Source organism: Zonotrichia leucophrys, chromosome 2 (genome assembly GCF_028769735.1).
Source record: "Zonotrichia leucophrys gambelii isolate GWCS_2022_RI chromosome 2, RI_Zleu_2.0, whole genome shotgun sequence".
Taxonomy (NCBI): Eukaryota; Metazoa; Chordata; class Aves; order Passeriformes; family Passerellidae; genus Zonotrichia; species Zonotrichia leucophrys.
In genome coordinates, this window is record NC_088171.1 from 79522420 (window position 1) to 79544991 (window position 22572).

General features: G+C 35.6%; 1 protein-coding gene across 1 annotated transcript in view; it reads left to right on the forward strand.

The window, feature by feature from the left end:
* The window catches only part of DNAH5 (dynein axonemal heavy chain 5), a 116447-nt gene that overhangs the window by 11431 nt on the left and 82444 nt on the right, over positions 1 to 22572 (forward strand). Inside the window, exons 6-19 of the mRNA XM_064705499.1 lie at positions 114 to 251; positions 841 to 1017; positions 1790 to 1903; positions 3223 to 3330; positions 4002 to 4124; positions 5929 to 6144; positions 8373 to 8480; positions 9172 to 9257; positions 10024 to 10345; positions 15420 to 15626; positions 17296 to 17467; positions 18819 to 18964; positions 21012 to 21174; positions 21655 to 21888. Coding sequence (XP_064561569.1) covers positions 114 to 251; positions 841 to 1017; positions 1790 to 1903; positions 3223 to 3330; positions 4002 to 4124; positions 5929 to 6144; positions 8373 to 8480; positions 9172 to 9257; positions 10024 to 10345; positions 15420 to 15626; positions 17296 to 17467; positions 18819 to 18964; positions 21012 to 21174; positions 21655 to 21888 — 2314 coding nt within the window. The remainder of the gene's footprint in view (positions 1 to 113; positions 252 to 840; positions 1018 to 1789; positions 1904 to 3222; positions 3331 to 4001; positions 4125 to 5928; positions 6145 to 8372; positions 8481 to 9171; positions 9258 to 10023; positions 10346 to 15419; positions 15627 to 17295; positions 17468 to 18818; positions 18965 to 21011; positions 21175 to 21654; positions 21889 to 22572) is intronic.

Here is a 22572-nt window from a genome sequence, read left to right on the forward strand (position 1 = left end):
GCAGGGAATAACAAGTGAGATACCCCAAGGAGGGCAATGAGTTAGTCTTTAAAGTTCCTAGATTATTTGTCATGAACATTCAGCATTTAATTTTTTTAAAACTTCTATTTTAGGTCAGCCTGAAGAAATGTGAAACATATGACCTTAAAACTCTAAGAGGACCTTCAGATTACTTGATGGTTGCTGACAGCATGGAGGCTCTTGAAAAAATAGAAGTCTGCATGAGAGAATGGACCAAACAAATTGAACAGGTGATACATGGGACAAATGTGAAATGTAACCTCTGCATCTTGACAGATGAATTTAATCCTGTTGGTGTTACAGCTGCCTTTCTATAAATTTGGATTAGTTCAATCTCTATTTTAAAGTACTATTGGTATATTTTTTGTGCTTTTACTTCTCAATGGAAATATCACCAAGAGCTTTTTCCATCTGCTTGTTAATATAGGATACACAGTTTGGGAAGCTTAGTCCCCTGTCTTTGATAATTACCTGTTAATAAACCACAAAACAGTTAGTAGTTCCCAGTGGATTTAATGAAAACAAAAAGAATACAGTAATTGAGTGAGCACTGTTCTCAGTGGTCACATTTGTACTTTGAAACACACTTTGCAGGTGATTTGCAGAAAATGTAACTGTCTGTAACAGTGCTCTGGGAACAGAATTTCTTTAAGTTGGAAATGAAAGGACTAAGCAAAATCAAGTTTCTTATATGAGGTGGAGGCCAAGTTAAGTAATTTATCAGGCAAGGTTAATACCACTTGTTAAAAGAAGAATCAATCCATGCTACCTCTGCAGATAAAAAATTTGAGCATCACTCACATTACTTTATGATAAAAGGTTCTTGCAGAAAATGACCAGTTGAGAAAAGAAGCAGATGACCTTGGACCACGAGCAGAGCTTGATTATTGGAAAAAGAAATTGTCAAAATTCCACTACCTTATGGAGCAGCTGAAGAGCCCAGATGTGAAGGCAGTGCTTGGAGTACTCACTGCTGCTAAATCCAAACTGCTGAAGGTTTTTATTTTAAATTATGATTGATATAAATACTAGAAATGCTCTTTATATCCTAGCTCATTTTGATAATGTATGTAACAATGCTGGTGGGGAAAACATTTAAACATTTCTGGCTTTTGTTTTCCTTCTCTATTCCTTAGCCTGAGTAGAAAAAGTTTAAATCTAGTTCAATTTATTGAAAAAGACTGGGAATCCCCTCAGTCTAAAGGCTGATAATGTACTTCATCCACATGGCTCAAGAGAAATAAATAATTTAATATTTAAAAGTTGATTATTAAATCAGAATATTGGATTAATGAATGGATATTTAATGACAAAAAAAAAATCCCCATTTTTTAAGCCTCATTTTTATGTTGTCACAGTGCCTGCCAAAATTGTTTGTGGAATCATAACTTCTTACATTGACATAACAAATTTAAAGTCCCATCACCAACAGAAAATAAGTAAATAAAAAAAAATGTTGTCTCATCAAAATGAGATGTGGAACAAATCCATAACCATAATTACACATCCATAACTCATATATTTTAGAGCAACTTGACTGCACACTACCACTGACTATTTAGCTGAATGGTGTAAACCAACTGTCTGATCACAGACAAGCTACTGAAACAAGACAAGGACCCCATCTTGGGTGAACAAGTATAACTCTGAAGTGAAAGATCTGTGCTTTCAAATGTGTTTAGAAGCTAATGACAAACCAAAATTATCTCAAAACATTTTTTTCCGAAATGCGCACTTTTATTCCTTTTTTTCAACTTTCTGTTCTTAGAAGTGGCGAGCACTGGATATTCGCATCACAGACGCAGCAAATGAAGCTAAAGATAATGTGAAGTATCTGTATTCTCTGGAAAAATATTATGAACCATTATACAATAGTGATCCTGTAAGCAGAACTTTTAAATTCTCAACATACATGTACTGAGACAAGCAACATGAATATATTCTGTAGGATGGGTTTGGAAATGAAACAAAAAATTTTACAAATGCAACTCCAGTTTGAGATTTTGCGGAGTTGCAGTAAAAGTGGATTAATGGGAATTTCTGGCTACAAAATAAAGTATTTTCACACCATAGTATCTGCAAAGCTTTAGCTGTGATGAATAGATATTCTATGGATTCTGTGCTATGGGAGAAAGTGAATTCCTTAAAATTAAAAAAAAGAAAAGTAAACCTAATGCTATGCTAAAGACAAAGTTTGATCTTTTGTATTTGCTTTGGTGGTCAAGCAATGATTAGACTAACATTTATAGGGCAATTTTCAGCTTCTTGGGTTGGGAAAAGATAAATAGGATTATGTGAATATTAAGACAAAATTATAAATCACCTTCTCATACTATATAATGAGAATGTGTAGGATCATGCAAGCATAACATGCAATAAACAAAACCAGCCACCCTAAAGTACAGGACTGGAGGAGTCTCCCTGTCTCATTATCTGCTAAAATAGGTGGCAAATAATTGCTTTTATTAAAACTGGTTTTGAAACTGGCTGTGTATGTGTCTTGCTAGTCAAAGAAATATGACTGGTAGCCATGAAGACTCAAAACTTGGACCTGTCCTGACTTCCTCTCTCTCCTCTGAAACTTCTTCCAAAAGCAAATTGTTTCCAAAGAGTGCTCTGGGCAACCATGTTTGTTTCTGTTTACTGGGTGATATTAGAACAGTGTGTTCTTTCAGTGTTTGCAATCTGCTATTTGAGTTTCTCTATTGAAAGGTTATTGGGTTATGAAGCCCATAAAAACAGAAAAAAGCTTGGTGTCCATGTGTTACTGTAAAGAAGAGCCTGTTTCTCTTTTATAATATCCCTGTTCATATTGGGAGCTTCACATAGGCTTTCTGCATTATTTTTTTTCATTCCCATTCTTTACATGCAAGCTTACATCAGGTTTAGCAACTGAGCATATAAACATATATTTTTGTGAAAAAAGTTCTTTTGCAGAGGGCTTTACTTCTACCAAATCTCACTTGCTGATCTGAATTTTTCCAGCTGAGACTCCAGTGAAATTTTTTCCCCAAAATTAAACTGTAGAACTTGGGGAATGATGTAGGACAGGGAGCTCTGCAGGAGAGGCCCAGGTAGACAGGGACAGAACCATTAAAAAGACCATAATTCATAATTCTCCAGCATTCACTAAATATGGGTTATGATAATGTGAGGTAATAGAGGTACTGAGCAGAGTTCAAACTGTGTGTTTCTTTCCAGGTGTCCATGCTGGATGCTATTCCAGGACTCATAAATGCAATTAAAATGATTCAGAGTATCTCTCAGTATTACAACACTTCTGAAAAGATCTCCTCACTGTTTGTGAAGGTTGGTGCTCAGCAGGAAAAGAAATATTCCCAAATTTTTTTCTGTGTTGTTGCTTGAGTACAAGAGAAAACACAAAGGAACCAAGCAATTCTGGAGACAGCACTTCAGTCACTTTAATGCCGCTTTTTTAACAAATAAAGAATTGGAAATAGTGATGTGCTACTTCAAATTTAGGACCTTTTGGTCCTAAATTTAGGACAATTTAGTTTAGGAATTTTTTGTTACAATTTTTGCCTGTTATCAATGAGATTTTTTTGTAGAACCAAGCATGTTAAATTCATATTGCCCTTAAACCTTCACATGTTTGCAAAAAGAAGAAAATTGATAGAAAGGGCAACCTATTCTTTACCATTTATACTCTCATGGGCTCTTGATTTTACCTTGGCTTTCAGACCAGACAAAAACTTATGACTTTATAGCTTTCAATGCTATCTCAAGGTTGGTACAAGATGTGTAGGTTTAGGAGGAGCACAGTTAACCAATAACATTTTTATGTCACTTTCTGGAGGCTGGGTGTTGCAAGGAAGACAGTCTATGGATGTGGCTTGTATTTGGTATTGCTCTTTGTCAGGCTTTAGGTCAGCAAACTCAGAGGAATGGGAGAGAGAGAATGGCTAGACCTGCTTTGTCTTGGAATGCTGCTTTTTTCACAAAGTTAAAACTGCTTTTAGGTGACCAATCAGATGATCACAGCGTGTAAATCCTACATAGCAAACGACGGCACAGCCACCATCTGGGATCAGCCACAGGAGAGAGTTGTGGAAAAGCTACAAGCAGCTATTAGACTTAAACAGGTAGGTGGGAAGAACATATAGAAAACAGACTATAAGGTGATATTTAGGAGGGCAGGAATAGGAAAATTTTATGTGAGAAAGCACTGTCATAGTGAAGAAAAATGAGTTAACTGAAAAATATCCACTGGAGCTAGAATGCTTATGCTAGAGCTAACAAGGAATTTGGTCTGTTGTCTGTTGATCTTCTGGAAACAGAATTTTGATGCTTAGTCTATCTTAACTATGCTTATAAGAGAATTACTTGGATTTTCACGCCTGTGTTTCTCTATGTAGTGTCCTTTCACTTGATGTGGAGAGTTATGAAATAAAAATTAAAACAAGGAGAGTTACTGAACTGAATATATTCCAAAGATATGTGGACAAGCTATACATTTAAAAAGGGCAATTTAGTGAACTGAGACAAATCCAGCTGTTCAGTTGACCTAGACTTGTTAGAAAGATAGCCCTTTTTTTTTTTTAATACACTTCTGTAATAATTTTTTAATTTCATTTTTTTTTCTACTTTTTTTCTCCTAAAGCATAGTATTATAGGATAGCTTGGCTTGGAAGGGTCCTCAGCAGGTATCTAGTTCAACCTTCTGCTCAAAGCCGAAGCAGGGGCAGTATGAGATCAAACTTGGTTTCCCAATCCTTTATCCAGTCGTGTCTTGAAGTTCTCCAAGGATGGAGAGATTGCACAGCCTTTTTGGGCATCCTTTTTCACTGTTTGACTGTCCTTGGGATGAAAGATTCTTTCCTTGTATCCAGTCAGAACCTCACCCATTTCAATTTTTGCCTTTTGCTTCTTGGCTTTCTGTCCATGTGTTACTGTAAACAAGAGCCTTTCTCTCTTTTATGGTACCCCTGTACATATTGGGAGCTTCATATAGGCTTTCTGCATTATTTTTTGTTCATTCCCAGTATGTGCTGGCAGGACTAGAGCTTCACCTTCTGAAGCAACAAATTTTGCCTAATTCTAGCATAAATTAGTGTAAATTTGTATGATATCTTACCATCAGCGATGAGCACAAAACTCATATTTTTCTATTATATTGTCCAGTTGCTGCATGAAAATATGTAGAAAAATTAGGTATTCATTTGAGTCTTGTTAGTTCCAGAAACTTTCAGAAATTCAATAGATTAAAACATAAAATTTGAATCAGGAATAACATAGCAAAATCTAGACCCTTTGTATTGATATCTCCAAGTGAGGATATTCATATATAAATGTGATAAAAAGAATTAACATTTTATTATAAAGAGAGCCGCTATTGAAAGAAACCATTTCAAGCAAATCTGTTGACTATGTACTTTGACTTTGGGAATAATTTAGGAAGTTTGGAGTAAGGTTTGTGCCTTGTTACGAATTCAGAATGAAAAGTGGATGCTGCTATGGAGCAGCATTAAAACTTCAGGACGTAATTTTTTCTTGAGAGGGATTTTTGAACCTTGATTACTCAGTAAAACTGCTCAACATGTAAACATTTTCAATCTCTAGAAACTGGGTTGCCATCTTGGTGATTAGGTAAACACATCAAACCCTACTATGAAATGGAGGGAACAGAATTTCATGCTAGCTAAGGATGTATACAAATACATACATGTGCAGTTTGGTCATTTGATGAAGTGTGTAATCCTGTAATGGCATTGATGGGTTAGTTTTCAGAGGCAAATTCTGTTACTCTCTTTGTAGTTTTCATGATTGTTTATTGATTAAACTCCTACTTGCAATCAGATTAGGATAACACCTGTGTAAATTTTGTTCTAGCTAATGATAGTGCCTTTTGTTATATGCTTGACATTCTTTAAAATTCCTTGTTTTAAGGAGTATCAAAATTACTTCCACAAGATAAAAGAGAATTTGGAACAAAATCCAGCTGAAAGACAATTTGATTTTAGTGAGATGTATATATTTGGAAAATTTGAAGCCTTTCATCGTCGTCTGGTAAAGATAATAGATGTTTTCAATACTGTGAGAACCTACTCAGTTCTACAGGAATCTAAGATAGAGGGACTGGAAGGAATGATCACAAAATATCAGGTACACATTAGATTTTGTATATTGTGTCAGTCTAACCTGAACCTTTATGAGAAAATTATGAAAAATAGGGAAGTGTTTATTGAGAGAAAAATTAACTCTTTAATTGTGCTAAAATTACTGGGTAATAGCAATATAAATATGTGATTACCGGGGAAATGAGCAGACAAGATGAAAGAGAAGGTGCCAGTGGACATGTGAAAGAAGTATGCTAAAATCAAAGCTGATTGGAAAAAAGCAACAAAGTGGAGTGACTTTGTAACAGGAGTAATGGGAGCATGGTTTTGTGCTATGATCACGAGAAAAAGTGAGATGTTCTACATTTCCATCTCTACAAATTTTGGGCTAGCTGTGAGTGCCCCTTTGTTCAATAGTATTACTATGCAGTTTTCTTTCTCCTTTTTTTTTTTTAGAAGTGTGACTTGAGCAACAAGGAGACCTTTTAAGAATATAAATATGCTAAGTTGCATTCTTTTCCTTCCTTCTTTCTCAGATAGCTTTCTTTTCTACCAAATGGAGTCTTTCCTGCTCTTACAGAGCCTGAGTTAGCTTAGTTTTTTGTGTAACTTTATTAGTGCAGTATCATAATTATGGTGCCTGTAAATACTGAAATAAATGAGAAGGTTTCAATGTGTGGACTTTATAGACAGGTTTTTGAGATCACATATGATTCAGTGGCTGTACAGGTAAATATGTAATTCTAGTTTGTTTTACTCTGTTCTTTGCCTTTTTGTTATGCTCAGGAGTCAATCAGTTTGCTTTAGTGAAATAAGTGTAGTGTAAAACGTGGCCATTCCGTGGTCCTTCCTGGTTTGATTTACTCCCTCTGTAGTCTGGGGTTTTGATTCCTTGAATACATCCTTCACAGTAACCAGTTTTCTGCTTTGTTCTGTTCTACAGTCTTCTGAGAATTGGCCAGGGCACAGCTGTAAGGATAGCTTAGTCCAAGACTCTTCCATGTGGGCAGGACAGGTGTGGACAGCTCTAAATTTTGTTTCCAAGAGCTGCTTTCCAAAGCTGTACCACCAGGCTTTTCAGCAGCACAGGTTGCTGAGAATTTTCAGGTCATGCCAATGAAGGTAGTCTTTTGGTAGGCTGGAACACAGGAATCCAATTTGTTTGGGGCATTTGTGTCTGAAAAGCTGCCTGTGACCATCAGCCCATGCCATGATGCAAATTTTATAAGGATGCACCTCATTACCCGTTGTAGCACCCAAGTCCTTAAACAAGAACTTTTTGTGAGACCCAGATCAAGTCAATTGTGTCAGGATAAAGAATGCTTAGGTAAAAAATGTTATGTGGAAGGTTCTGCCTAGGTTGTATAAAGGGCAGGAAAGTGATCACACTCCTTTTTAAAGTGACAAAACTGAGGTACTGAAGTATTTGACGTGGACCATAGCTATAGTTAGTATGTGACTGATTATATGTCTAAAATTTTTTTTACAACAGGAGTTAAGTATTTTGCTGTTCTTATGCTTTAACACTTAGTCCCTATCTAGGATTTGCTTGTTGTTCAAGGAAAAGATGGAATTTTTATGCACAGCAATGCACTGAAACTGAATTTCAGTTAACTTACCACAAAATGATGCGAGTCAGCTGAGCTGGAAATATGCTGAGTTTCATAGTTATACTGTGGTAAAAACTACTAGGATGTTGAACAGTAGTTTATCATAAGAAATCCTTTATTTGTGTGTACACCTCAAGGGAGGTGCTGATTAAGATATACTTACATGTGTGTAGACAGCAGCTGTGTAACAGAAGCCAGGAATATAAAGTTGTGGGCTGGTGATGTGCTGCATCTCACTGTCCTTTTTTAATAATCTATTTATATATGGAATCATATTTTTAAAGGACATGGAAAATAATTATGTGAAAATATTTTTCTCTGTTGAACTTTAAGTTTTTTATAGAAATGTACTTCGGCATGACAGAATGTTTAATGAGTAAAAAATGTATTTGATGGAAAGCAGGTCTGAATTTTCTGTCAGTTATAATTGACTTAAAGCAGAAATAAATAATACAAATGAAATTTGAGTAGATATTACACCAACTTGATTCCTGCAAATATTTCTTTTAAGGGGTTTGCTTATATTGCTCAGGTAATACAGGGAGCTATTAGCAAAGGTAAAATGTGAACGTGCACAGTCTGTTGTGCTAAATGTTTGGTGTGGTAAGTCTTTTTCATGAGACATTTTTTGGTAATAATTTTCTTTTTCTGTGAAATTGTTTAGAGCATTGTTGACAACATGAAGAATAAGCATTGTGATTTCTTGGATCAGCGGAAGACTGATTTTGACCAAGACTATGAAGAGTTTTGCAGAGACATAAATGATCTTCATGTAGGTTTTATGATACAATGATAGAAAATAATTTAATTGATTGAGGAATCCTTATTATCTGCTCTGAGTTACCACAAAAAATATGCAAATGTCAAAGTTTGTATTCTGAAATTGAAAAGTTATTCCAATATGTTTCCACTTTGAAGCTTCCATTTACTATCTTTCAGACTAGTTTAATGGAATGGGTCATTGAGGGCCTCCAACAAAAGGATTTTTCATTACTGTATGCCAGCAAGAATAACAAAAATGGGTGATTTCATTGAGTGAATAGGAGCGTAGTACAAATAAGTCAGATAATTAACTTTCCAATAGTTCTGAAATCACAAGCTGGGGAAATGAAAGGGTATATGCAGAAGAAAAAAAAAAAAATGCTTGTCTTGCTTTGGTTGCCAGAGAGGTAAGCAAGCATTCTTTGAGGCCTCTCAACATGGTGAAACATTGGAGGGTACAGAAGCTTTTGCTGGTTGCAGAGCCTCAGAGGGAACTTGGAAAGAAAATGCCTTGCAAGTTGGCTGTGTTTTGTTTAATTATTGTGGAAAGAAATAAAGGGAAAAATAATACTTATTGAGATTAGTTTCACATAAACAAATTATATTCTAAACCCTGTGTTAAACCCTGTCAAATAATACTTGGCATATTTGATGTATGTTTTAGGGACTTATCTGATGTAGAATTATTTGCTCTTGTTCAGGATCAATTAAGGAAGTTCATGGACATCACCTTTGAAAGTATTCTGAACACTGAAAGGGCACTGAGTACATTGCAGAAATTTGAAAGGTAATATGTCCTCTTTAGATTGCTGAAACTCTGCCAGGCAATGGAAATAAAACATTGAGGATGGTGGAAAGGGCAGGGGGGAGGGAGAGAAAAGCAGGAGGCATTTTCTTAAATACAAACAAAACCAAAATCAACCTCTTTACTCTCAGCTGTTCAACCCTGTTAAGAGTTGTCTTAGTAGCTTGAATGGATAAAAGCCATATTTTTTGTATCAGAAACTGCAAAATATAAGTGGACTTTGAATTTCGTCTTTCAAAATTAGTTTAAGTACAGGAAAACTTTGTCTGTTAGCATATTTGCCTTAGCTTTGTGCCCGAACAATGGCATTAAATTTGTTACCACAATGCAATTAGAAGAGTGCAAAATGCTTTTATTAAGAAACAGTGAAATTTGTCTTTATAAATTAACATTGTTGCAAAACAGCCTCACTCTTTATTCTGTCAGTTTTTGTATTATAATCTGTTTAATAGAATAGACAGCTAGCGGTGAATTGGTTACAGTTTGCTGCACATAATTTCAGCCCAGTGTTTGAAAACAGTGACAAAACAGAAAATGTGTAGGCTTACTTGGAAACTTTTATCATCTAGTCTAAATCTTTGTTGCTTGGATTCAGATTGTGACAGCATTTGTTCAAGCTGAAAACTCTGCTGCCAAAGTAGTTCTTTTCTAAAGCATGCAAGGGAATCTGGAACAACTGTTTTCCAACAATGCATTCGGAGTATTTCAGAAGTGTTGAAGGAGTTTTTTTCATTATTTTTCTAAGCAGATTGCAAATCCCAAATCTTGGCATTGATGAAAAGTATCAGAAAATATTTCAAAACTATGGCCACGACATAGAAACCATCTGTAAGATCTACACTAGGCACAAGAAGGACCCTCCACTGGCTCGTAATCTGCCTCCAGTAGCTGGCAAGATCTTGTGGGCACGTCACCTGTTCCATAGGATCAAGGAGCCCATGGAGACTTTCCAGAGACATCCAGCAGTTCTACAAACACCAGATGGCAAGAGCATAATCCGCAATTACAACAAAGTAGCAAAAGTTCTTATGAAATTTGAGGTCATCTACCATAGGGAATGGCTTCAGCAGGTAAGCCAGCTGATTTTGATTAAGGTATTCCTTTAAGAAAAAAAAAAAAAAAGGTGTTATCCCTGGTTAGTAGCAGTAGTGAGGTATGCTTAATCTGATTTATGATGACTCTCAAGTGAGGGATGGAATAAGAAAAGTTATTTAACTAGAAAGTGTTCCTGTTAAAAAAAATAGGGCCTCTAGTACCTGTAGCTGATTTTAGGAACAACTGAAAGATCTTTCATTTTAACTAAGAAGTTAGAAGAAACCCATACAATGCAAGTCCAGCGGTTGGCTTAGGTGGCCCTCTGTCTCTGCCACATTCTTCTGACTGGTGCAAGATCATCATGTCTGGGGAGAGGAGTTTTGTCAGCTGGTTGGCCAAAAGTGAAAGCAGAAACAGAGGTTTCCTCTGCCCTGGATAAAATGAATTTTGAGTGATAATCCATGTGTACACTCTGTAAATATACATGTAAAAAACATCCAGTCTGAACAGATAATAGCATACTCAGTGCACAAGTGAGCTTTGAGCCAATTGTAGGTTAAACCTAATAGGCAGCTAAGCACCACATGAATACTCATTCACTTCCCCCCCATGCTCCTCCAGTGAGACAGGGAAGAGGAGAGGGAAAGCAAAAGCAAGAAAACTTGTGGATCAAGGTAAGTTGTTTAGTTAGTGAAGGAGAAATGGAGAAAGAACGGGGAAAAAAAGGGCTGCAGAGGCAATTTCTCACCATTTTCCAGTCAAACAATGTCTAACCAATTCCAGAGCAGAGGGTGGCTAACCCCTTCAACCACCTGCCTTCCCATTTCTACTGCTGAGCATGATGTTATATGGCAAGGAATATCCCTTTGCTTATTTTGTAACATCCTTTTGTTATTTCATGACATCTGCCTGGTTTTGTCCCCTCACAGCCTCTTTTGCACCCTTCATCCCCACTCCCAACCCCCAACCTATTCGCTGTGTGGACAGAGTGAGAACAAGAGAAGGCCTTGATGCTGTGCCAGCACTGCTCAACTGAACCACCCGTGTGTTCTCAGCTTTGTTTTGATAACAAATCTGATGACACCACATAAGCTGCTATGAAGGAAATTAAATGCCAACAGAGAAAATTAACCCAATCAAAACCAGTACAAAGTAATTTCATTTCCTACTGACAATTTTGGGATACGTGTGTGTGGGGGAAGGGGCAGGTGAGGCCTTGCCATGGTGAGGCAGTGTGCTTTACCTCTAGAGCCTGTATCCCAGGCTGCAATCCCTGGCACACCAGAGGCACTGATCCACACCCACCTCTGGAGCCCCTAACCCAGCTCCTGAGCGGCCAAATGACTGGAAGCCCCACCCAGGGGAAGGGCCTAGGAAGGCCGAAGGGTATTTCAAGCTGAATTTGAGGCTATCTGATGTCTTGACTCTACCTTCTCTTGGAATTTCTATCTGAACACTGCTGGAACCCAGGAACTGATGGCTATATGTGTAGTGTTCTATATATTTTCAGTCTTCATCTTTCTTGTTCTAATTCCCTCTTCCTGGAATTTTTGGAGTAACTTAAAATCTTTGAAAAAAGCTTAGAGTTTACGAAGTTGGATGGGCCAAGTTAATGCTTTGAGAAATGTTTTATGTTGACTGAATATGGTATTAAACCTTTTGCCACATATTCTGTGATTTTCTAAAGTTGCCAATAAGGTCTTTTATGCTGTTTTGATCTCTTGAGTGTACCTGGTCAGTGTTTCTCCCAGGTATGTAACTCTGGGTACATGAACAACTATACACCCTTTTTACATGTCTCGTTGAATGAGTTGTTTGGGGCCCTACAGGCAGAACACTTTGTAGCCTGAATATTCTTCATAGAGCATGGTTCACCTTAAATTCTAAATCTCCTTTGACTCATTTTACTCTCTTGGATTTTGTACATAGAACCTCTGACTACCTTTATATTATCAGGTGGCTTCTGCAGGGGCCACTTTAAGGCCTTAAAATCTCTGCAAGTTTCTACTATTGTTTTGGCATATTTTTCACCTCCAATTTCTTTGTTGCCTTGTAATAGAGCATCTTATAGAAAAATTGGCCTCAGCCTTGCAAAGCTGAAAAAAAAGGATAAGAATCTCCAGACTGTGGTTTTGAAAGCTGTGTGACACCTGTCAATGCATTTGTTGTTTTTGGAACTGAGGCCCAGCTTTTGTACACTGTGGAAATCTGTGGTGCTGATAAACATCAGTCTTCTCAAACGTAGTCTTAGACCTGATCTGGGACAAGAGGTACCAGCTGCCTTTTCTCCAGTCTGAATATATAAGGTTTCCCCCATCCTTCCATTTCATGCTTGCCTTTGACATGTGGTGTGAAATGTAGTTGAAAGAGTCACCAGACTTGATTGTCTGATACTGTAAGTGGGAATTTTTTGTGTCAATTTGGCATAGTAAACCAGGAGAAATTACTGCAATATTAGAGTGCATAAAATATGCTGTATTGAGACTTAGTGGGAATATATATTATTGATGATTAATCTGGAATTGAGTGCAGGCTGGGAATCAAGGAACATGAACAGTAGTACCTCAATTGTTTTTTCATTATACATTATGGCACAGGAACATCATATCCTAAATTGGCACTGTTATCCTGCACATAGTTGGTCCTGCTTCCAGGCAGTAATGAAAACTGTTATTGTACTTGGAAAGATCTTTAATGCTTATTCTGCTAGCATAGGGAGTTCATATGTTTTCATGTGCTCTTCACAGAGAGCTGGTGCATATCCCTCATATTTTATGGAATGAATTGTAGTGCTTCAGGAAACCTTCTGCATTTGTTTAGTGTTTCTATCTTGGACTCAGTTTCTCTTTGATTCCAGCACTGAGCTGGAGTCATTCAGAGTATACTGATGATAGTTTTCACTGCCTTGTCTCATCTATAAAGACTGATGAGAATGTATGATTCTTGTGGGGCTACATCATTTGTTAGATGATCTAGTGATCAGATTTTCTGACATGTACTGTGCCTTGATGGAGCAGTCAAGTACATTTGCCTTTCATCTTTTCTGAAATAACCATAACATCCCAGGCATCTCCCCTGAAGTAGTGCCTTCCTTTATGAGGTCCAAATCATCTGAGTTCTGATTCTAATCTGTTCTAATCTGTTGTTACCTGTCTGTTTTCTCCTCTAGCAGTCAAATCACACTTGGCAGCTATATAAAGTTCCTGAGCCTGCTCCCACTTTATACTCATTAGGTGGGAACAAAGAGAGGTGGATTTGAACAAAATTTCCTGTTTGGAACGTACACACATGAATTGAAAAGACATGAAAAGTGTATTCACATTAACATACATGCACTAGTCTACCAGGTACGGCAAAAAAAAATTGTGACTACTGCTCTGTAGTCTCTTCTTTCAGGCAAGAGTGCACACGGGTGTGGACGTGAGCGCCACAGAACACAAGGTGGAGCTCCTGCTCTACTCCTGAACAAAAGAAAAACGCGAGAGGGGCCGGTGTCCTGTGGGGAATACAAATCCAACACAGATAGGACTCCAGCTCCTGCTACTTTTTATTCCTCTGTACAATATAAATGTTAAGTTTAGTGTCACTCTCTGAGATTTCTGAACATTTTTGCCCCTATTTTTTCTACTTGTTAATGGATGGTTAACATCATGTTAGTCCAAGGTGGTTTTTTATTTTTTAAAATTTTTTTTGTTTGTTTTGGTTTTGGTTTTTTTTTCTATAGCAAATGATGTTCTACGTGGACATATTAAAATAATAAATTACCTGGAATTGTTAAAGTTACTGTAATTATTTGGCAGTGTAAAATTTCTGCCTTCAATCTACCCCTTATTTCCATTGCCATTTTCTGTTACCTTAACAATGAAAACTGCTTGAGAAGAAAATTATAAACAGCAGAAGAAGACTTGAGAGTGGGAATAATGAGTATGAAGCTCAAAAATGAGTACAGTAAGATTTGCAGTTGAACTTTACAGAAAAAAAATCAGCTTCTCTTTAGTGCCATTGAGCTTTTTTTTTTCTTGGAAGACTGATGATAGTGGATAAAGCATGACATCTTCATTCACAAAAATTGATTAGATTATTTCTTGAAAAATGCTGTGTAAAATGTCTTGATAGTACATAATATTGCTGAAGCAAGCAGTATACTCCACTATATTTTAGACATTGAAAGGTCATGCAAATTTTCTGTGTTTCATAAAAAAAGAAAAAAGTGCACTGAAAGATATCAATGGGTTCTGAAACTATGGCATAGAAATAAGCCCCATCTCAATGTAATGTGATACATGAAATTTGAGGAGTGAATAAAGAACAGTAAAGTTACATCAACCAAGGACAACTGGAAAATAAGAACAGCAGCAAATTTTTTAATGTAGGAAAAATTTGCCTGCCTAAGGCAGGATTGCTTTTTGGTGTCAGCCAAATTTTCAGTGTGTGGTGATCTAAGGAATGCTGTCCTTTGTAGTCATATAGAGAACAAATGGTCTTCTAATATTTAAATAAAGCAGTTAAATCAATTGTGTGATTATACTTTGCTTTTAAGAATGAAAAAAAAATCTATAATAAGCATTAATTTTAGTATTTTAAAAGATTTGCCCTGGTGTTGGTTATAATTATCAGTACCATTATGGTTGGTATATCTATTAGCTATTGGAAAACAAGTGAAAGGAGAAATGGGGATAGGTTGATTCAAATGATATGTGAAGAAGTTATTCAAGAATACTTTAATTCATTGGGGAAGTTATGTGCAGCCTTATTGCAGAATATGCAGTAAGTTCTAAGGAGATGAGGTTTAAGATTTAAGATGGATGAAGCAAGAAAATCCATGGCTCTGATTTGATTTTGTACTGTGGAATGCAGCTTATAACATCCAAGACTCAACATAAGAATATCTTTTAGATAAATAGCAGATTATTAAGCATTTGAGTCCACAGACATTGTGTTAATAAATTTTGGTTTTGGATTAATATATCAATCGATGTATCAATGGATATAATGTATCAATCTTTATCAGCAGTGCCTGATTTTAGAATCTGCAAAAGTGATATTTATATGCGAACCGAAGTATTTTGTTGTAGTGGCTTGTCTGAATGATGACTTTATTTCCTGCAGATTGAATTTACTAAAAGAGGACTTCAAGCAACTCTCTTGGTAAAAGCTCCAGAAACAGGAGAATTATTTGTGAATTTTGACCCTCAAATATTAACTTTAATCAGAGAAACAGACTGCATGGCTCGCATGTGCCTTGAAATTCCACCATTTGCAAGTGTTATTCAGCAGCAGAGAGGCTGGTACAGGAAGATTGCCAACAATTTGCACGTGGGTTTACATTAGTTATTTTATGTATGTGTGCTGTACATTAAGATGCCTGGCTTCTATACATATGGAAGAGGATGAATGAAGATCGACAATTATGCACTAAGAAAACATCTGCAAATCTATTTTCTTATTTGTATGATTGTCTTGAGGCACCTAAAAATGTTCTTGGCTTCATGTTTTCTGTGAAGTTACTTCTCAGATACTTGGGTTTGGGGAAGCTCTGCAGAATCTGGGGCAGAGATGAGAATGGGGAGGAAAGGAAGCTTACAAAATGCCTTGTGCTGTTGCTTGCTTTCTAAATGATAAGCAATTTATCTCTTATCCGATAATGAAGTCAACATTGGTCAACATTTGTTTTGAGAGAATACCTGAGAGGGAGGAACAAGTGGTTCACTTTTTAAAAGTGTAAAGCATGCAGCAAGCAGCAGCCTTTTTTGTGTTTTTCTAGCACTGCTGTTTTACACAGATGTCTGTGGAACAGTTTAAAAAGAAGTGAAACTTCCATTTCTCTGTCTTTTAAGTCCTTCATCTGCCTATGAACAGACAAGATTCTCAGTGACTCAAGATGGGAATTCAAAAATAGATGTCCAGAAACCTATAGCTTTATAAGTTTATAGTAGTCAAATGATTTTATAGTACTCAAAGGACTACTTAAAAAAAAAAACAAACAACCCAAAGTAATCAAGACTGTATCACTTTAAGTTGTAATGTTATTGCCAAACATGTGAAACCAAATCAGTGGGTTAAAGAGGTATTAGAAAGAAAATAGTATAATATAGTTTTGGTAAGGCTGATCTTATTAGAATTGCTGGAAAGTTCACCTAGAAAGTCTTCCTTGGGCTTTTTGTCTTCTGTAACGCTCATTTACCAACTGAAATTTGCAAGATTTTTCTGTTATGTGCTTTAAACCCAGTAGGCAACCAAATGTCACACAGCTGCTCCCTTACTCCCCTCCTTGGAATGAGGGAGAGAATCTGAAGGTTAAAATATAAAACATGTGAGTAGAGATAAAGACAATTTAATAGGAAAGGCAAGAGGTGCATGCACAAGGGAAGAAAATAAGGAATTAATCTATTAAAACTAGGCAGTATCACAGCTGCTTAGGAAGACAAACACCATAGCTCTGAGTGTCCCCCTCCCTCCTTCTTCTCCCAGCTTTCATTTTCAAGCATGATGTCATAGACATGGGATCCCATTAATCAATGGGGTCCTGGCCACATTCTTTCCCAGTGTCTTGTGTGTCCCCCATCACCAGCAGAGTAGTGTGAGAAGCAGAAAAGGACTCAGGGCTGTATGAGCACTGTTTAGCAATACCCAAAATATCAGTGTGTTAATAACACAGCTGTGGTCACAAATCTAAACCATGTCATCATGTGAGTCGTTGAGAAAGAAATTAACTCCATCGCAGCACCAGTGCAATCAAAGATTGGTTTCTGTGTGAAGTAGTGCTTCACACAGAGCAACAAATATATGTAGAGACATAAAGAGCAATAAATTGTGAACTTATGCCAAAAATAATGAAAACCTTTCCCAAGCAATTAATTATAACTTCTTAAGAATTTCAGAAATGTGCATATAGATAAGTTTTCTTAGTTTAAGTAATAAATGTGTGTACATGAAGAGGTTCAAATCAATGTATATTAACTAATATTTTCATTATTTATTTCAGGTGATGTTGGCAGAATACAAAAGAATTAAACTGAAAATACAACACCCTTTTGAACAACTGATGGCTCCTCGATTAGTAATTGTAGATGATGCTATCCAGCCAGGTCTAATGTTATTGAGCTGGACATCCTTGAATATTGAGAAATACATTAATACAGTTTTTTCTAAGCTAGGTAGGTTACTTGTCTCCTTCCATTAACTTCTGGTTATTTGTCCTATACATATGCAAGTTATATTATGAGATTACAGTTCTCTACATGATTTGCACTTAATTGGTTTATATATAAAAGATATCAGAATTTTTACCTGTCCTGTATTTCATGAAACATTTATTTTATAACACCACCTTCTTTTTGTCTTGTATGTTCATCAAATATTTTTGAGTGATATCTACTCAATTTAAAATTTAAAGAGTGATATCTACTTTTTAAAAGAGCTCCTAGGTTTCAGACTTTTCCTAGTCCTGCTATTTGTTTCTGTAATGTACAAAACAACTTCTCAAGGAATAAAACCCTGACTCAGTTGGCACTGTCATTGCTCAATAGCATTTCATATTAATTTTTTTTTAAACATCAATCTCTTTAAAACTAGTGCACACGCATCTTGGACAACAGCTTTAGAAAACAGATGAGCTTGTAGTGTTTTCAAAATATTATCACAAGGTTTTACTGAGATGTGGATTTTTTCTGAAGATAGCAAATTCCTTTTTCTTCAGCCTAATTAATACAGCAAACAAATTTTGCTTCTTGAAATTGCATAAGTAGTTATAGTGGAAATTTTCTTCATTTGAAATGGCAGATTAAAGTGCAATTTGGATGCTAGCCTGACATTATGCTTAATTTAATTTTGAATAATAAAAGTAATTTGAGTTTGGACCAAGCACCTTGCTGCTATTTCAGCTTCAGCATTGAGAGCAGATTGCTATTAAACTTTTAAAATTCTAATGATTGTTTTCTGTTAACTATTGTTAGCTATTTGGCCTCTAACATTTGTTTGAAGCATAGAGATTTTATTTGCTGAAAGTTACTGTTTGCAGTAGATTCTCTAAGTTGCAACTTGTTCAAGCTATAGGAGAAGATGAAACATTGTTGGCACTCAATTAAATGTTAATGTCTTCATGTTTGAAATATATATACTTTAAGTTAATCTTATATACATTTATAATATATACTGTATTTTATGTAAAAAGCTATGCTATATATATTTGTGTAATAGCTTATATTTATACATTATTATAGTTATCTTTTAGCATGTAGATAGCATATGCTAGGTAAGTATCTGTTATGCAAAAAGTTAATTATGGTTCTTGTGGTGAAGCTTGCCATAAAAGTTTAGATGTGTGGAGTAAATTGGTTAAGATGCAGAATTCATATACAGTTGAATATGATAGTTTGTCAAGGTAAAATAACACTCTGGATTGTTTGGCACTCTTGTTTGTTGAGGTAAAGCAACACTGAGCGACTCTGCAAAGGCTATTAATTCAAACTTTTAAGCTTGTCTTGAATGTTCTGTTTTCTTCAAAAGCTGGGCTGGAGTTATTGCTTGATCAAGTGAATAACTTGGTTGAATTTCGTATTGATGCTGTCCTTCGAGAAATGAATAGAGTGCCACTCTGTATATTGCCAGAAGATGAACCACAGAGCTGTGAGGAATTCCTTCAAAAGACTAAGGTTAGTAGATAAAAGTTTCATGAAGAAGAGATTGATGATTTTGAGTTTAGATATTTTTCTTTTTTATGAGATAGAAAACCTCTGAATGCAGAATTAATGAAGCATACATGGGATACAATGGAAATGGGATACAGTGGAAATCCCCACTTGCTTGGGATCTTAAAAATGAACAAAAGTACCAAATGCAAATAGATCTGAGCTGAGATGTTCTATTCTATTTTTAATGTCAAGCCAGATAGTATATGATATTTCTTTTATGCCTTCATATCACTCAAAAATTTTACCTCTATCATAGTAGCTTTTTTTTTTTTTTGGTCATTATTCCTGTTTAAATAAGGGAATTCTCCAGCAATTGCCTGAGGAGAGTAAATACTATGGAAAGGATTGTGAAATGAGTATCTCAAACTCTCCTGAGTGGGTAATGGTATGTGGAAAATATACGCAGGAGTACCTGGGTGAGGGTGTTCTGGGAAAACACCCTTCCTTCACCCCATCAAAATACTATTATGTTGAGGGTAATTAACTATAAACATATAAATTGTTGGTTAGAAAGCTGATTAAGGTCATTATTATGTCAAAAGAATTTTGTGAGGCAGTAGTAAGGTATCGTGTTTTAGTTTGTAATGTCTAATGTGTTTTCTTCTGAAATAAAATTTGGTTGTTTGAGAAAGACTGTAGTAAATCAAGTACATAAACCCTATTCCTTTTCTCTTGTAGTAATAAGTATTACAAATCAAAGTTTTGATTATTTTAGTGTTTTTAACTCTTTGGCCTTTGTAACAACTCACCTTGTTGTTAAATGCAGAGTAAAACTTTAAATAATTAGTAGCAGTTTGTGAGCCTCACAACACATAGTTGTTTTTCCTGCTGCTGCCTTCCTGACTGGGCAGGTATTAAAATGTATATTCAGTAAGGTAAAAATATGTGAGAGCGAGCACAAAATCTTCTCTGAACACTATGGTAACTTGAAAACTTGAACTGCTACATAGCAATTACACACACAGAAATTACAATGGTCAATTGAGTTGAGTTAGCAGAGTAAGTGGTATAAGAACCCCAGTTGTGGGTACAATGAAAATAGTAACAGTTTGTAAGCTTACTGTAATTTTTAGAAATTAAAAATAACTAGAAATAACTTTTGTCACCTAACAGGTGTTTTTAAGTTTCTAAAGTAATTGCTGAAGCAAAAATAATTACCCAGAAGAAAAATCCCAGAGTACTTTGTTTAGTGTTGCTGGGATATTACAAGTAATATCTGCCTTCTCTCTCAACTCAACAGAACCATTAGGAAGCCCAAAGATTATCCTAAAATTTGGAAATGTCTGAATATTTCCCATTATTGATTTTTAATTAAACAAGGGTGGTCATGTTTGTTTAAGATGAGTGAAATATAAGAGACCAAATAAACAAAATATGAAAAGGCCATTGCCGATAAAAATTATAGTTAGCTGAAGCATACTTGATTGATTTTATTATAAGTATGGGAGAAAATACATGCACAGTACTGTAATTAAATTCTCAATTTTATTTAATCTCATTCTTTGATTTCTTCTCTCTCTAGCTGATAATTTTAGTGTTTGTTTTAATAATAAATACATTTTGTGTAGCTTTTATCTTCTTTTTAGCTGTAAATGGGAAATATGATTGGCTAATACTCATTATGGCACAGCCAAATAATGTAAACTGGCAATGATTAAAAGAAGTGTTAAATCTCCTACATTGGAAAGTTAAGAAAATTAATAAGCTATTGCTTTTGGGAGCCTTTTAGTGAAACTAGGCATTATAAATATTGATTCATGATATCAACTAATGAGTCATGTGATTTGAGAAAGAAGGCAAAACAATATTGAAAGACATTTACAATGCCTTGTTGATCTATCGTTGATCTTGTGTTTTGGAACAAACCAATTTATAATTAATGTTCTATATAGATCTGGTTTTTCACAAATCTTAGGCCTTGACATTTGTATTAATAAAGGCTGCTGTGACTGTGAAATTGACATGAGGATTGTGACAATAAGTACATATTGTTTTGGTTTGATAACAGGAGCTCTGTATAAAAGGTTCTCAAACTTTACACTTAAAAAGCTCACTGGTGGAAGCTGCTGCTAATGATCTGATAAACATGTTGCTTGACACTGAGGAGCACGTCAGTAAAGAAGGTGAGAAGTCAATTGTACCCAGTGGTGAAAAAGAGGACAAAAATACAGGTAAGAATGATGTATTGTATTCCTTGGTGTTTGTTTGTTTTTCATGCTGATAATTTTTGTTGGGGAAATTGTAACTTAGGTGACTGAAGTACTGAATAGTATCTAATGTCTAAAGACTTTTCTTTGAATTTTCCTGGATAATGAATAATCTAGCAATCATTTGTCATCTACAGACTAGGTCAGTATTATTTATCTAACTTGGACATTGAAAGGTTTATGCCATAGAACTACTTAGTAGCCTTGATTAATTGCTGGACTTCCTAGAGAAAGAGAATAAGAAATAATATCTAAATTGTGATTATAATTCTACCAGTTTGTACTGAATAAGGCAGATAGAAATAGGCCTGTCACACTGGGGTGCAGATTGAAAATGAGTAATTTTGCCCTTTCTTAAAATTATTTCAGACACCTGTGGAGGTGTTGCATGGTATTTTCAAGTCCCTTACATGCATTTAACTAACTGCATTTATGATGTTTTAGCAACAGAAGAGGAAAGAAGATCAAAAAGCTTGACTTCCTCACAAAATTCCAGTGAGGGCCTGTCTCCTACAGCAAAGAGGAAGAGAATGGAGTTAGAAAAGTTAGAGGAAGAAGCCAATGAACTGCTTTCATACTTCAATGATCGTAACATTGATGCCCTTTTGAAAGTCATTCGACACACTCTGGAGAGCATCCGCAAGCGCATTCATGCATCTTCCTCCATCAACTTCTTAGGTGGCCTCATTGCAGTGCATTGCTCTTTAGGCTATATAAAGAAAAATATAACTGTAATACCCCATAACTGTATAAATAAGACTTGCAAGTGTAAAAGAGGGGAAAACAAAGGAATTTTGATTAAGCTGTCTTGTTAAGTTACAGTTGGTAACATTGAGTATTTCCAAAGGTTTTTTTTTTTTCTTGTGACAGTAAGAAAGTGTCATTACAGTGCTGTTTCTCTTAGGAGTCACCGTACTGTTCTGAAGTCAATATTATATTTGGAACTAGACTTGATAGATAAGTTTCTACAAGACCTTGATAGCTTGCTAAGTTATCACTTAAAAGTTATCAATTATTAACTTGACAAATTAAGGCCTTGATAACTTGACAAGATCTGTTTGACCTTACTTTTTACATAAAACTGTATAAAAAACAATAGAGAGGTCTTTTTTCTCTTACTAATTGCCTTCAGATATTTCCATGCATAGTGATGGAACACTTTTGAAGTTTTTTATTGTCGCATGCCTTTAAGAAATGAAAATAAGGGCACTTGACTTTGGTCTCTATAGTTTATAAGGCATACAATAGTATGAGATTCTAAGGAGGTTCTGTGCCCAATTTAATATGCTTACTGGGAGTACCAGCCGGATAACAAAATTGTGTGCTAAACAGAATTTAGCTTTACAGAGCAAGTTGAAGAGG